General features: G+C 42.2%; 2 protein-coding genes across 2 annotated transcripts in view; one reads left to right on the forward strand and one right to left on the reverse strand.

Annotated features, from left to right (window-relative positions):
• Window positions 1-3794: 3794 nt before the first annotated feature.
• pik3ip1 (phosphoinositide-3-kinase interacting protein 1) lies at window positions 3795-10561 on the forward strand. The gene is made up of 6 exons (XM_056284839.1): window positions 3795-4034; window positions 4324-4452; window positions 5046-5162; window positions 6616-6795; window positions 6985-7063; window positions 8664-10561. Exons 1-6 carry the CDS (start codon window positions 3923-3925, stop codon window positions 8878-8880), a joined length of 834 nt encoding a protein of 277 aa, XP_056140814.1. The 5' UTR covers window positions 3795-3922; the 3' UTR covers window positions 8881-10561.
• A 639-nt stretch (window positions 10562-11200) lies between these two features.
• The window catches only part of limk2 (LIM domain kinase 2), a 59705-nt gene continuing 56772 nt past the window's right edge, over window positions 11201-14133 (reverse strand). The window contains exons 15-16 of the mRNA XM_056284851.1: window positions 13137-13294; window positions 11201-12768 (exon numbers count right to left, since the gene is read on the reverse strand). Of these exons, the coding sequence (XP_056140826.1) occupies window positions 12555-12768; window positions 13137-13294 (372 nt within the window). The 3' untranslated portion in view covers window positions 11201-12554. The remainder of the gene's footprint in view (window positions 12769-13136; window positions 13295-14133) is intronic.

A 14133-nucleotide genomic window follows, 5' to 3' on the forward strand; every position in this document is an offset into this window, starting at 1 on the left:
ATTAACCATGGCAGCAAGGAACAAGACCGAGGAGGCACCTAGGCTTTCATAAGGTCTGTGGGGTTGTGTTTAGTGTGCAAGTGTGTGGACATGCACGCACCATTTGGGTCACAACAAATGTTTTTCCACTAATGTCAGCTAACACTCACAGGAAATTGCAACTTTTTGAACATTTAAAAGAAATCCATGCCCACATTCACCTAGCAGGGAGGGAAACAGGAGATGTGTGTTGGGCTACTGAAAAACAGATACACCAAAAAAACTGTGGGTATTTTTCTTATCTAATTCTAAATACTCTCTGCAGTTGTGTCAAACTGAGGTAAATAATGGTGGGATTTATTACAATTAGCGCTGGTGTATTGTGACATTAAAGAAAGGATGCATACTGAGAAAGACTCAGATCGGATCTGGAAGTTTGTGTGCAGACAAAAACGCAAGACAAGTTATTTCAAGCCAAGCAAACAAACGTATTTTGTTCCACCTGAAGAATTGTACTTGAAGCTTATCAGGATATATGGCCAACTACACATTTGCTTATGGGATATTAAGAGACTGTATAGAAACAATGGAAAATACATTCTTGTAATGTACATAGTATGCCAATCCATGTCTGGGCACATCCGAGAACAGTACAAAGAGGGTTTTTTTCCACAGAGGGCAAAGAGGATAAAGCTGACAATGAAATATCTCCAATAAAAGACAGTGTGATGCTTGTTTGTTACCTTGTAAGCATTATCTAAAGGAAGTGAATCAAGTGCAACTGGACTTGGTTATATATCCGTGAAGACGTTTTGCCTCTCATCCAAGAGGCTTCATCAGAACTGATGAAGCCTCTTGGATATATAACGGATATATAACCAAGTCCGGTTGCACTTGATTCACTTCCTTTGGATAACTATGACCTGGATGAATGAGAACATTCATAGACTTGTAAGCATTCTCTTTGCAATTTAAAAGCTATTAAAGGGTTTATGTATACATATTTATGTGCCATCATTACAGTATATAGCAAAGCAAATCGTCACATTTTACATCCCTGACTAGTACCTAATATAGAAAAAACAATAAATCAAAATGGAACACATTTCATATTGAAATGGTGGAGATATATATACATTTTTTTTCTCCCTGTGGTGGTATTCAGCAACATCATTCAGTCATTCATTTTTAGCCAGGCGGTGAACCTGTTTTAGAAAATGACAGACACTAAGAGAGAGATGTGTATTTGTACTGGTAATTTCCTGAAAGCAGGGCAAACATTTAAAACAACAGCGACATAAAACAGATGCAGTCGTGCACAGCCTGCGGTCTATAGTCTGCTGCCCACGCTAAGGTCAGGTAACAATGGCAGGGCTCTTCTGTGAGACTGCAGCTGTCTGCATACAACGAGAGGGCACCATGTACTATTGGTAACCATCCTCCATAAGGCCCTGCAGAGTCCTGCTCTGTTAGCGACGTCCACATGGGTCACCAACCGAGGCCAAAGGAAAACAGGATTTAGAGGAGGGGATGGGGGCGGGGGGGGGTGTGGAAGCAGCTTGGGAAACAGGAAAGTAGGGATGGGAAAGCCCTTCAACATCCAATCTTGAGGGAACCGCAACTAGACTGAGAAAAGATTGTTGTAAAAGCAAATCGGCTATTACATTTATTTTTAATTGGGTAAAAGTAAATCAAAAACCTGTCTGCGGGAAACATGATGATGTCATTATCGTGTTTAAACAGGGCCCTCTCGTAAATGGTTCAAAAGTTTGATTATTGTAACAGTGAAATCTGTTTTATGTCGATGACTGAGACTAAAAAACTATAAATCAGGGCCACCTTGCATTTGTTGCTGTTGCTTGTGTTTGTCCTTTGTAAAGAGTGAACATTGACTGAATGTCAATCTCGTTTTTGACAACATGTTTTAAGCTCACATGTTCCCCTAACTTTAGTTTGGATCAGCCCAAGTACTGACTTGGTAACTACTGGCTCAGTAAGTAATGACAGTAACTACTGGCTTAGTAAGTAATGACTTAGTAACTACTGACTTAGTAAGTAATGACTTAGTAACTACTGACTTAGTAAGTAATGACTTAGTAACTCATCATCATTGGCGGTCACTCGGGGTCGAGTATGACTGTTCTCCTTCTGGGTCTTTCTGGAGCCGCATAATGGGAGGACGCAGGCCTGCGCGTGACAGCTTTTTACGTGGAGTGGCTGATGCGCCTGCAGCCACCACACGGTCCTCGGCAGGGGGTGGCCAGAGTCCAGTGGCATGGAGAGCCAAGACAACTGGGGACCACCCTCTGTTGCAGCCTTCATCCGCCTTCACTGGCATTGTGACCCGGACACATCTTCCGCTAGTTCTGCCTTTGAGGTCTTTGTTGGCTCGCGCTTCGTCTGGAACCTCCCCCTTAACCTTTCCGCCTTGGGTGACCCTACCAGGAGCCAAGCTCCAGATGGCATAGCTCTTGGGATCATTAGTACATGCAAGTTTCTCCACCATGGCAAGGTGGCGATCCAGGAGAAGACTTGGTAACTACTGACTTAGTAGGTATTGACTTAGTAATGACTTAGTAACTACTGACTTAGTTAGCAGAGAGAGCGTATGCAGTCTTGCTTGTCATTCAAAAATACTTAGATAACCATTGAAAGAACACAACTAGAAGCGTCTAAAATAAGCCATGTCTGATAACTCATTGCTGGACTATAACTGGAGCAGTATCTGATGAAGATGATATCATCAGTGTTTGTTGTTTTTCTGTGGATTTATTCAACAGCCGACAGACTGTGGGCTTACGGAATGAACTGCTTGTTGTCTCTGTTGGACTCTGCACTGCAGCAATGTGGAGAAAATCACGTCTTTCCTTTGTCCAATGACCATTTTGTTTTGTGGCCTGGATTAATAACGTCTCCAAGCTTCATTCCAGTATATGTGGTTTGGTCAAGCCAGACCACGCTTCACCCTGATTAGTCCAAAATGTTTATGGCACACTGTCTCAGCTTTAGATATCTCGTTTTTTTAGTACCACAAATTTAAATTTCACAAGTTAAAATATCCACCCCTCAATATCCATTTTATATCAGAAATCGAATAACAACTACATTTTTAATGAGTGACGATACCAATTGTTGATATCAAAAATTCACATCTTGATATGAAACATTTAATTTCAACAAGAGAGAATTACAACCCCCCCCCCATTCATATCAATTAGAGCTGAAATTGTGTATTTAATGGTTATGAATGCCTATTGTTGATACCAGGAATCCAGTTGTCGGTATCAGAAATTCTTTGTTAATGTAATCTTGAATGTAGTTCTCCATCAAAAATGTCTATCTATAAATGGCATTTTGCATATAAGTAAAATCAAATTATAATCCAATTAGTTGCGCTTCAACTTCTGACACGTAAAATCGATATTTAAATGGAAAGGGAGCCAATTCGATTTTGTGATAGAAGAAAAAAAAATACATGAAAAGCTACAGCATATCCCAGACAGGAGTTGCCTCGTGTGTGTGTGTGTGTGTGTGTGTGTGTGTGTGTGTGTGTGTGTGTGTGTGTGTGTGTGTGTGTGTGTGTGTGTGTGTGTGTGTGTGCGTGCGTGCGTGCGTGCGTGTAAAAGAGGTTAGGTTAAGTTTAGGGTTAGCCATGGATTGGTTATGGTTAACGTTAGGGTTTGGGTTAGGCGGCCCATAATGAACGGAAGGCAAATGCGATGTCCTAATAAGGGTCTGGGCGTGCGTGCGCGCGCGCGTGTTGCAGAGGGGAGAGGCTGTTTACCAAGAAAACTGCACAGTGCCTGCAGGAGGCAAACGGGAGGCTGGGCTGCAGCGTGGGGGAGCAGCGTGTCTGATCCGCTCAGCATAGGCTCTTTTCATTTCAAGTCAGGCTGCATTTTATCTTTTGAAAAACCCAGAAAACAACGCGACACAACCCACCATGTCGTCGGACGTCGTTTATCCACCGCCTCGTTTGTGCAAAACGCTTCTTTCTCTGCACTTGGTTTTGCTGAGCGCGGCTCTCGTCGACAGCGGCGCAGCCACGACCGAAGGTAACACGACCCAAACGCATTTGCACCGAGCGTTTCACCATGTTTTAGCGTCGATACCCACTACCTCCGTATTGTCCTTTCTCACTCGCTCGGAACCGCTTCAACATCTGTGGAGCCTCGAGGTGTCCGACGAGCTTAGCTGAGAAAGAAGCTCCGCAGAATAATGTGGTTGATTATCAGACCTGGTTAAAGAGAGCTCGTCTAACCTTTTCCTTTCTGTGATTAGGAGGGCCCAAACTTACAATCGAGTTCATGTTCATGGTGGGTTTTTTTGTCCCCCCCCCCCCAGACTGTGTTAGGTCCAATGGAGTGGAGTACAGAGGGGAACAACAGAGCTCTTCCTCGGGCCTCACATGTCTGATCTGGACCAACATTACCAGAGACTATGACGTTACAAGCCATACTGACTCGGACACTGGTAAACACACCATTGCTCATGTACTGTGGTACTAAACACACGTATTATTACTTCTGCCGGCGATGATAGGTCTGCATTGGAGATCTGTTTAACATCCTGTCAAATTATAAACCAAATTGCACTCCTGCTCTTGGCAGCATGTCTGCAAAACCTGCTTAGAGACGAGAGGTGGTCAGAAATGTCAGGGATGTTTTTAGAGAACGTTGTTGCGTGGGACTGAGACGTGTTTTCCTTTATCCTGTCTTGTAACAACAGCCAGGCCTCTCATCTTTTGGTGTAATGCTGATATAATGTTACCGTGTGTAGTATGCATTCTTCCACTGTAGTGCAACCAAATACAAATGCACTATTTACAACACAAATGGAGTTATTGCTCACAGCTGATCTGTCTGTCTCTTGACACAGAATGACCTATTTGAACCAACAGCGGTTGTTGCTTTTCTTTGTGTTCACCCCAGATTGTTCATTTTCCTGTAAAGAGGTGTGAGTGATTAATAGACCAGGAGGTTTTATACAGAAGCAGACTTAAGAGTATTTTCAAATGGATCACAGTAACTTTTGCATTTTTTGTGTTTTGTTTTGATGTCCTGTAGGTGTTGGAGACCACAATTACTGTCGTAACCCAGACTCCACTGAGAGGCCCTGGTGCTACATCTCAGGTCCGGATGGGGTAGTCCAGAGACAGTCGTGTTCTATCGACACATGCAAAGGTAGGTTACTTTATGTCACGTCAATGCTCATCCTGTGTAAAAACTCTGACTTTGATTTGACTTTGATTTCCTTTAAGAGTCCAGGTCATATTTTTGACTGTTGTGTTGATGGCAGCAGTGCGCGAGTGATAAATATTAAAAAAAAAAAAATATATATATATCCCCACGCTCCATGTGCAGAGATTGAGATGGCATAGACAGTGGATCAGACACCGCCACATCTCAAAGTATAAGAAGCAGGTAGCTAATATAACCACCCCATGATGGCAGTCCTGCTCGACGTATTGGATTTTTCAAAATATTGATTTTGTCAACCTCTATGGCCTCTGGTTGGCTTTCTTTGCTCTTCCCTGAATATCTGTTGCTGACGTTGTTTATTTGACGCAAAACGTAAATGTTTGGAGGAAATATTTGGTAGATTTGTAAATGTCCTAAGTGAAACCAAAAGCTGTAGCTTGTCATAGTGATGTGGATGGGTTCAGCAGGGTTTTTTGGGGTTTTTTGCCTTTTTTTTTTTTACTTGTAGACGATTCTCAAAAGTTTCTAAACTTTCCATATCGCAGTGTTCACCTCTTTGAAATCACATGCAAATCACCATGAAGGATAGAATTGTGATTGTTAATTCTTTCCAGTTGAATCTTGTTCAGTTGAAAATCTAAGCATATAGTGGGTCACTTGGTCAGACTTGAGATAAGTTTCGGCCAATTAAGACCGCGTGCTTCCTTTTTGTCCCAGAGCCAACTCAAGTGAAACAGTCACAATGCCATGTTGTTGATGGCGTCTGGAGACTTTGAACCTGAGCCCTCAATCTTGCAGCAGTGCCCTCAGGAAATGTCTTGACCCTGCCCAACAAGAAAACTCATTGGCCATGAGAAATGCTCTTCCCCTAGAGACAGCAGATCATTGGCTGCTGGCGTTGATGACGCCACGCCCTCTTAACTCCAGCAGAGTTGGTAAACAACTTTTTGGAGGTGGACCCAGCTGCCTTTTTAACTGAAGTGCAGATGTTGACATCTGCAGCTGGAGCCTGTTGTCCCCTGAGATGTTCAAGAGATTGAGCGTGTTCACTTCTACCCCCAACTTGCGTCAATATGATAATCAGTGCACTTTTAATGGTTTTGTTTATCTACTTCAATAAAATCTGAGATGTCTCAAGGCATTTTTTTCAATGAGCCCAGGATATCTTTAGAGTTACTGGATATCTCCGAGTCACTGGTTATTGTGTCGGACCAGTGGTTACTGGAAATCATGTCCTTTGGCATTATCTCCAAGAGACTTAGTTTTCATATCAAACGGTTACATGCAAATCAGTTATATGTATGCACGTGTGATCAGCTGTTACTATGTTTTGACGAACCTCAGATATACTATGAGCCAAACCATCCCCTCGGTTTTTTTTTTCTTTTCAATTTATGGGGTTTAATTCTCTGCTGTTGTCTTATTGTGCCTTCAGAGCAACCCTCCACCACAGCAGCAGAAGCTGACCCAGCAGCCTCAACGTTACAGCCACAGATCTTTGAGCCTGCCAAGTCCGGCTCTTCCCAGGGAGACATCGCTGCTGTGCAGCCAGTTATGGGCATTAGTCAGCGAGTACGCACAGGACCCAAGAAGAAAAAGGACCTGGGGACCCTCGGTATGTTCCGGCTGTCTAGAATATTCCTCAAATGCATATAAAAAGGCCATTTGCTACTGTTGGAATACACTCTTCTTTTTACAAATACATGAAGTAGTCTTTTTCGTATGTTTTGTGCTGCGGTATGTCATGTGTGATGTATTTGTCCCTAAAATTTTGAACCTTTCGTTTATTTACTTTCTCTCTCAGGCTATGTCCTTGGCATCCTCATGATGGCCATTATAATCATCCTTGGCGTGGGCATCACATTGGGCTACTTCTATAAGAGGTTGGTATCTGAATCACTGCAAGCAGATTGCACAGTCTTAAAACAATAATGTTGGAGCAGAGAAAAACAGTACTGCATATCTTCCTGTTTAAGACGCTTGTTATCTCTCGGTTAAGCTCTATGTGTCTTCAACTCAAGAGGGACAGAGATTAAAAACATCCAGATTGCATTAGGCCATATCAAGGCTAAGTACATCTATTCTGACAGAGAGCCCAAATGGGATATTACTCAAGGCTGTAAGAGTCATGTCCGGTGGCACCGGCAATTCTGTTGACGGCAGGGCATATCTGAACATGTGATTAGTCAGGCTATGTATTAATTAGCATGCATGTTTGTAGGTTTGTTGAGTGTGGGGCCTCAGCTGTGCTGTTATGAGCCACTGTTGTCTCACACTAATGTAATGAGGCCCATTCAGATGCCTTTGTCACAACAACCAAAGCAGCCCATAGGCAGTGAAACACAGGAAATGAAAAGTAAGGAGCCTTTCTATTTTAGGCTTTTCTGTTTTGTTGTTCCTAAAAAAGAGGAGGGCTCCTGGAAAGGGGAGGGGGGGGTGGAGAATATTACAAATCGACCCGTTAAAGTTGAGTTAAAAGGGTGCCTCCTTGTTTTGTGGGTCCTGCAAGATGCCCTTGCAGGTTTATGTTTAGCTATCAAATCTGATTAGCTGGGCCTCTGCTGTTGTTATCTATTTTGGGAAGGTGATTATTAATGACCAGAAGCAGTAGTGGCAGTGGCAACATATTGTGTCAGAGGGCTTTAAACCTGCCCCCAGCATACCATGACATTACTTTCAGTTATGTAAAATTAGCGAGGCAATTGTGTAATGCATAATTGTATTAAAAGCATGTAAGACACAGTGATGATCTGATATGCTTGTGGAGGTATGCCTGCCTGCAGTAAATGCTCTAATATAGATTTCGGTGAATGGGTTACAATAAAACTGTCTTTGCTTCAAAGTCTAGAAAAGAAAAACAAGTTTGGCATTTATCATTTCTTCTAGCTTGGGGGATTTTTGAAAACCCTGGGTGGAGGGGGGTTGCAGGTTTGGGCCTAAAATTATCCTACATTTGTGTTTGTGCTATGGGTGTAGTGGAGTGGAGCACAGTTGCATAACGTGTTGCATAGATGCAGGCAAGCATGCAGGAAAATGCTTCGTTCCAAGTGTTTGTTCCATTCTGTCGCTCATTCAGCAAATGGCACACTTCACACTGCCTCCCATCAGCAGATTTGCCTTTGACTGGTCAAACTCCTGCACATCTTCTCAGTAATCCCCCCTCCCCAACCAGATACACACCCTCTGGCAGTCTTCACCATTACTTGCTCTATTAATAGCTGCTGTTATTAAGAAGAAAAAAAAAACTAAAAAAAAAACCTGGATTTGGCACTGGCTGTTGACCTGCAACAAAGTTTGAGGTTTTCGTAATGGAAACTTTTGGAAAGCTCTCATAAATGAAGGCTAAACTCAGCGCCCGCAACAGCACAATGAATGAATGTATTAATGAATGTATTATTGATTCGTGTGTGTGTGTGTGTGTGTGTGTGTGTGTGTGTGTGCGTGTGTGCGTGCGTGCGTGCGTGCGTGCGTTGTTTGGCATAGGGGCCAAGACCTGAAAAACCAGCACGAGCAGCGTGTGTATGAGCGGGAGATGCAGAGGATCACCTTACCCCTATCCGCCTTCTCCAACCCCACATGTGAGCTCGTAGACGAGAGCACCATTGTCATTACAGCGGAGCATGAGCCGACCCCCGCCCAGGAGGTTGCAGAGGGTGCAGATCCACTCATGGGCCAGCAGGCCGGTACACCAGGAGCCTGAGTGTGACTGCAGTCTATGAACGGGACATAGATGAGTTTAGTTGGACCAAAAACACTCCCATCCCTTCTCCTCTCCCCTTAAATAACCTGTTTTGAAGGCCTAAAAGGAGTAGGGGAGCAGTGTTGCGCTCCATAAGGCTTTGAACTAAGCTTTGTGTCCTGTGTGTCGTTTTTTTCTCTGGTTTTAATACACCCGTGTCACAAACAGGGGGATAAGATGACACATAGTGGACAGGTGTAAGGAGATATTTACTAACTCATGGAAACCACTGTGGTGAAAAAGATGGTTGGAGGATTATTTGTACAAATGTGCATGTCATGAATGCTCACTGAGATCATTTTGTTCATGAAAATTTGTTTCGTGGGCGGCCCGCTGTAAAAGAGTAGCATAGTAGCCAGTGAATGGGATGTTGACCAATCATAGTGTGTAATTTAAACAGCTCTTGGTGAGGAGATGGTGTTTGAAATGGTGGGAACTAGAAAGCCTTTTTCTTTTCTGTTCTTTTTCCAAGTTCACATGTTCAGTAGTGGGAGGGCTTTGCGCGCCATTATGGGTACACGTGTAAGTAGATACTCACTTTAATTTGTCCACCGGCTGCACGAACACTGATGTGAGAAGGACAAGGAAAGTGTGTACATCCTGTACAAAAAAACGTTGTTTCTGAGACAGTTGAGACCAATGTGAGAATGACTCCTCTAAGAATATTTACTGAGGAAACATGAAGTTAAGCAAACCCATTAATGGCAAAGAGGCCATCCCACCCAGAAGTTGCCTTAGCACTATCCATCCGAATGTATTTTCACATTGTTTCCTTGCTAACTTTCCTCTGCATTTGGCTGGGTGGGATGAGTGGCCAACATGACTACAGAGCACAGCAGCAATAGTAGTTTGCAGACATGAGACAGGACATGCCCTTTACTTCCACAGGTTAAGGAGTGACAGGAAATGCAGTGCTCTGTGTAAAACATGAGAGACAGGAGTTAGTCCTCAGGAGAAAACAGCACTGCCACCACACAGAACAGATCTGGCCGGGGAGGGGTCGAGAGACCTGGACATAAGCCCGAACACTGTTTATGCAGAACAAAGGAGAGCTGCCCGGATTGGAGCAGTCTGCTCTATTAAAAAGTGCTGAAGCCTGGTGCTTAAATTAGTTTCAGGGCTGTGAGTTGCACTCTCAATGCTTCAGGCTGGAGAGAGGAACAGAATAAGATGGTCCCAAAGTTTGGTTTTGTTTTTTTTAAAAGATGAAGCAAATATGGATGCATGAGCATGGTAACCCACGTCTTTACCGCAGGGCAGGCTGATGTATCATGCACTTGAAGAAAGCATGGAGAAAGTAAGCATTTAGAAACTAGATGCCAGGCGAATTTTGTTATTATGCAAATCGCAGACCAGGTTACAAAGTCTCTTGTTTGGACAGTTCTCAATATTTTGATAATCTAATTTTTGAAATTGCACATCAGTCCAGCCGTCCTGTTCTGTGGTTATAGCAGTTATTGGATCTGCATCACTGGTAAGCTCTGGTCATTACTGTGCTATCATTTCCATGCAACTGTGCTGGCTGTAATTGTTTTTTCATCATTTATCTCATGTGCAACATGTACTGTTGCTCATTATTTAAAGTTATTTGTATGATTCATACTGCTGTGACTGAAATAAAAGACTGAAATAAAAAGGATTTAACAGATTTTAACTCCCAAGTCAGCTTTGTTTGGTAGGTAAAAGGTGTTTTTACGCACTAGTTTGGGTGTGTGTGTGGCGTTCCAAAACGGTCGCCCTCTAGTGATGAACCTACGGTACTATACTTTAAAAGGGAAAACAAAATCTACATCAAATTCACAGTGAACGGTAACACTAAAATAAATAAATAAATAAAGTTGAGTGTGAGGTGCTGTGAAAGTGCAAACTAATAAGCATTTAAAAGTGTTTGGATGATGCTCTTTTTTGACAGCATACAAATAATGTAATGGGGACAATGACTACTGGCACAATAAGCAGATTATCAAATTGACTCTGAAGTGATCTATGAAAGTAATTGTTGAAAAGAACAGCTTTTGCATATTCTTCCCAGAAAGCTGTCAGTTTTAATGTGTAGTGGGGAGGAAAAAAAAAGTTTAGCTCTCTGGCTGTCTAACAGAAAAACACAATTCTCACCATATCTAATGAGTTTAGCTTTGTGTGAGTTTCAGATACTGATCCATTCCATATCATTATCTATTACATAGCTTCCATCCTGAATTGAAAACCCAACTGATCTCTAATAGTTAATGTAATGTCGTGCAAATTTATAAACACCACAAAAAACAAAAAAAATCCAGCATTTTGAAAGATTTATTTAAGAAAAACTACAAATAGTGGTTATAACTGGTAGTACCTTAGACAATGCTAGACTAAGTCAGAAAACAACTTTTACAAGTCTCCATAATCTACAAATGCCTGAAAATCTACAAATCCATGATTTCCATTAGTAAAGGACATCGAATTAGAACCATAATATATACACACTTCCTTAAATTCTGATAAGAAAAATATACAAATCCAGTTTCATTTGTACAGCTCATCTCAATAAAATGCACAATGCCTTGGAAGGCACAGCCCCAATGAACACATACCAAGATAACAAGACTGATGAGCAGCAATGTTAAGTTTCCCATGACTGCCCCATATTTGAAGAAAAAAAAAACACAAACTGGCAGTTCGGCATTATTCATATATATAAAAAAATCAAAAATGAAATTCCAAATGGTTTAGGAGGAATTTATCTGCCTACTCGTAAAAGTCATAACCATTCAGTGAAGGCGTGGTGGAATAGGGCTGGTACACACCCGAAATTGTAACAAACAAGTGAGTGCTTTTGACAGAACTGTGATGTAATAATGGTGAGGCACCATGTGACAATACATAATAAGGCACAGGTAGACAAAGTTTTACCTTGGGTCAATAAAGTCAGAACATTCCTTTGACATCTTGCACAAGGTCTCCTCGAACCCATGTGCGATTGCCCGGGACTCTCGAGTATGTGCACTCGAGAGGCCTGTGCACTGGTGAAGTATGCACTTTTGGTGGTAAACGAAATTCCCTCTGAAGCCCACAACCTTCTGCTTACTCTGAGATGTCAATCAACCAGATTGTCACACATCCGTGTTTTCTTTGTTGCTGCAGTGAAGGGTCTCACCATGGGCAAGGACCGATCTGCATTCCATGCATTGCGTAAAATAATTTCAGGAGTGAGGAGGAAGGAGAAATAGGAAACTCAAAAAAAAAAGAAAAGCTTTCACATAAGGACTCGTTTGACAAAAATGACAGGTCTTCATCCAAACATGGCGCAGTACTGTTATGGATTTAAAGTTATTCTTGTAACACACACTAATAGAAGCATAAGCCTGCATCTCCCGGTATGTGCACTGTGGGGCTGAATAGAATTAAAAAAACAAAAAAACAAAACCCAAAACTTTTTTCTCTTCTTGAAATGCGTCGCCTCAGTTGTTTCCACTCTCACTGCAGTTCACTGGCACTCCGAGATATAGTCCCAAAAAGGGTGGAGACTGGTCCAGATAACCTCAGCTCATCCAGTTATCATACAGCACAAGTTCACCTTCTTTTTCTACCTTATCCATTCTGTTCCTGCAATAGTTCAGGTGGATTGAAAAAAATAGGGAGTAGGTCCACAGAAGCTAGGTCACATCATCTGTCACACTGGCGCTCTCTGGAGAAGCAGTTGGTGGCATTGGGGTTTGATCTGTTTTCTGCACTGGGGATACATCTTTGGGCCCGTAAATCTGACACAGGCTCTGGTAAAGCTCATCCAACTCACCAGGCAGAGGGATGCCCAGCTCCTGGTTGAGGGTCAGGGCTTCGAAACAGTCCTCCAGCTTCTCAAAAGGTGGCCTAAAGGGATGGGCAGAGATAATTGGGAGAATGGTTAGAGCCAACAAGGCTGAGAGGAAATACGAGGAAACAATCTGGGATCAGAGGCAGATTTTAGCTCAAAGTTGTTTTACGAGTGGGTCTACACAGATTTAAAGAAAGCAGAGAATCGATTGGGCTTTCATCACATAGGATGAAGGCAAAGATGTTTCTCTCTAAGGGGAATTTCAGGTGAGTGATGAATACCATCATCCCCATAATGTCACTTATTACCCTTTGCTAAAGAGAGTTCAGCTTGAACTCATTTGCCACCAACAATGAAAAGACTGCTGTTAAAAAACAAACCCAGATTTTAGCCACTGGCTATAACAGGAGCACTAAACACTCACCTTTTCTCTGGGATGAGATCACAACAGGCCACAGCCAGAGGAAAGAATGCTGGTGGACTATCTTCAGGGAGGAACTTCTCCAAAAACTTGCCAACATTCAGGCCAAAATCCAGAGTCCTGGGGAGGCACTCAGGGTCAGCATAGACCTGTCCAATAATCTGAAATACAGTATAGAGTCAATAATGGTCAATCCATGCAAATAATGGTCTCTTTAACTAAAGGTTTGCAGGTGTAAAATAATGTACTTAAGTGTTAAAAGCTTGCAAAAAAGTTATGAAACTAATTTACTAACAGGGGAAACCAATCAATCAATCAATCAATCAATCAATCAATCAATCAATCAAGTCAATATTTTTATAGCACATTTCATACAGTGGCTGTAGCCCAATGAGCTGCACATGGCCAAAAAACAATGCCACAAAAACAAAAAAACAGAGGTGAGCAAGGGCACAAAAAAGGGGGGCGGAGTCGGCTTATGTTCGTCACATGAACGCGGCTCTGTGTGTCGAAAAAAGCACTGGTTCGGCCTGGAGTCGCCTTGTAATGAAAGTGGCGAGGCGTCTCCTTTGAGACTGCGGGCCGGAGAGATGCAGTTGGCGAACACACACAATACGAGGATGGGAGTTTAAACTAAAATAGGGATCGATTGGCCACTAAATTGGGAGAAAAAAAGGAAAAATCAGAAATAAATAAAAAGAAGGTAAATACTTTATGAGACAGTACAAGCCTGTTTCATAAACAATTGTCAGCTGTCAATAAAGCAATGTAACTTTATTGAGTATATACTATATATATACGTATATATATACATACATATATATGCACACACACACACACACACACATGTTTTTCAACACATCAATGCTATATTATACAAGGGTGATGATATTGCTTCTCTCGTGACATTAATATTACGCTCCTGTAATTCAGAGGGGCATTTATTTGCCTCTTCCACCAACACTTATAACTGAATCTCCAACTTTTTTTTTTCAGGATC

Source organism: Lampris incognitus, chromosome 1 (assembly GCF_029633865.1).
Source record: "Lampris incognitus isolate fLamInc1 chromosome 1, fLamInc1.hap2, whole genome shotgun sequence".
NCBI lineage: Eukaryota > Metazoa > Chordata > Actinopteri > Lampriformes > Lampridae > Lampris > Lampris incognitus.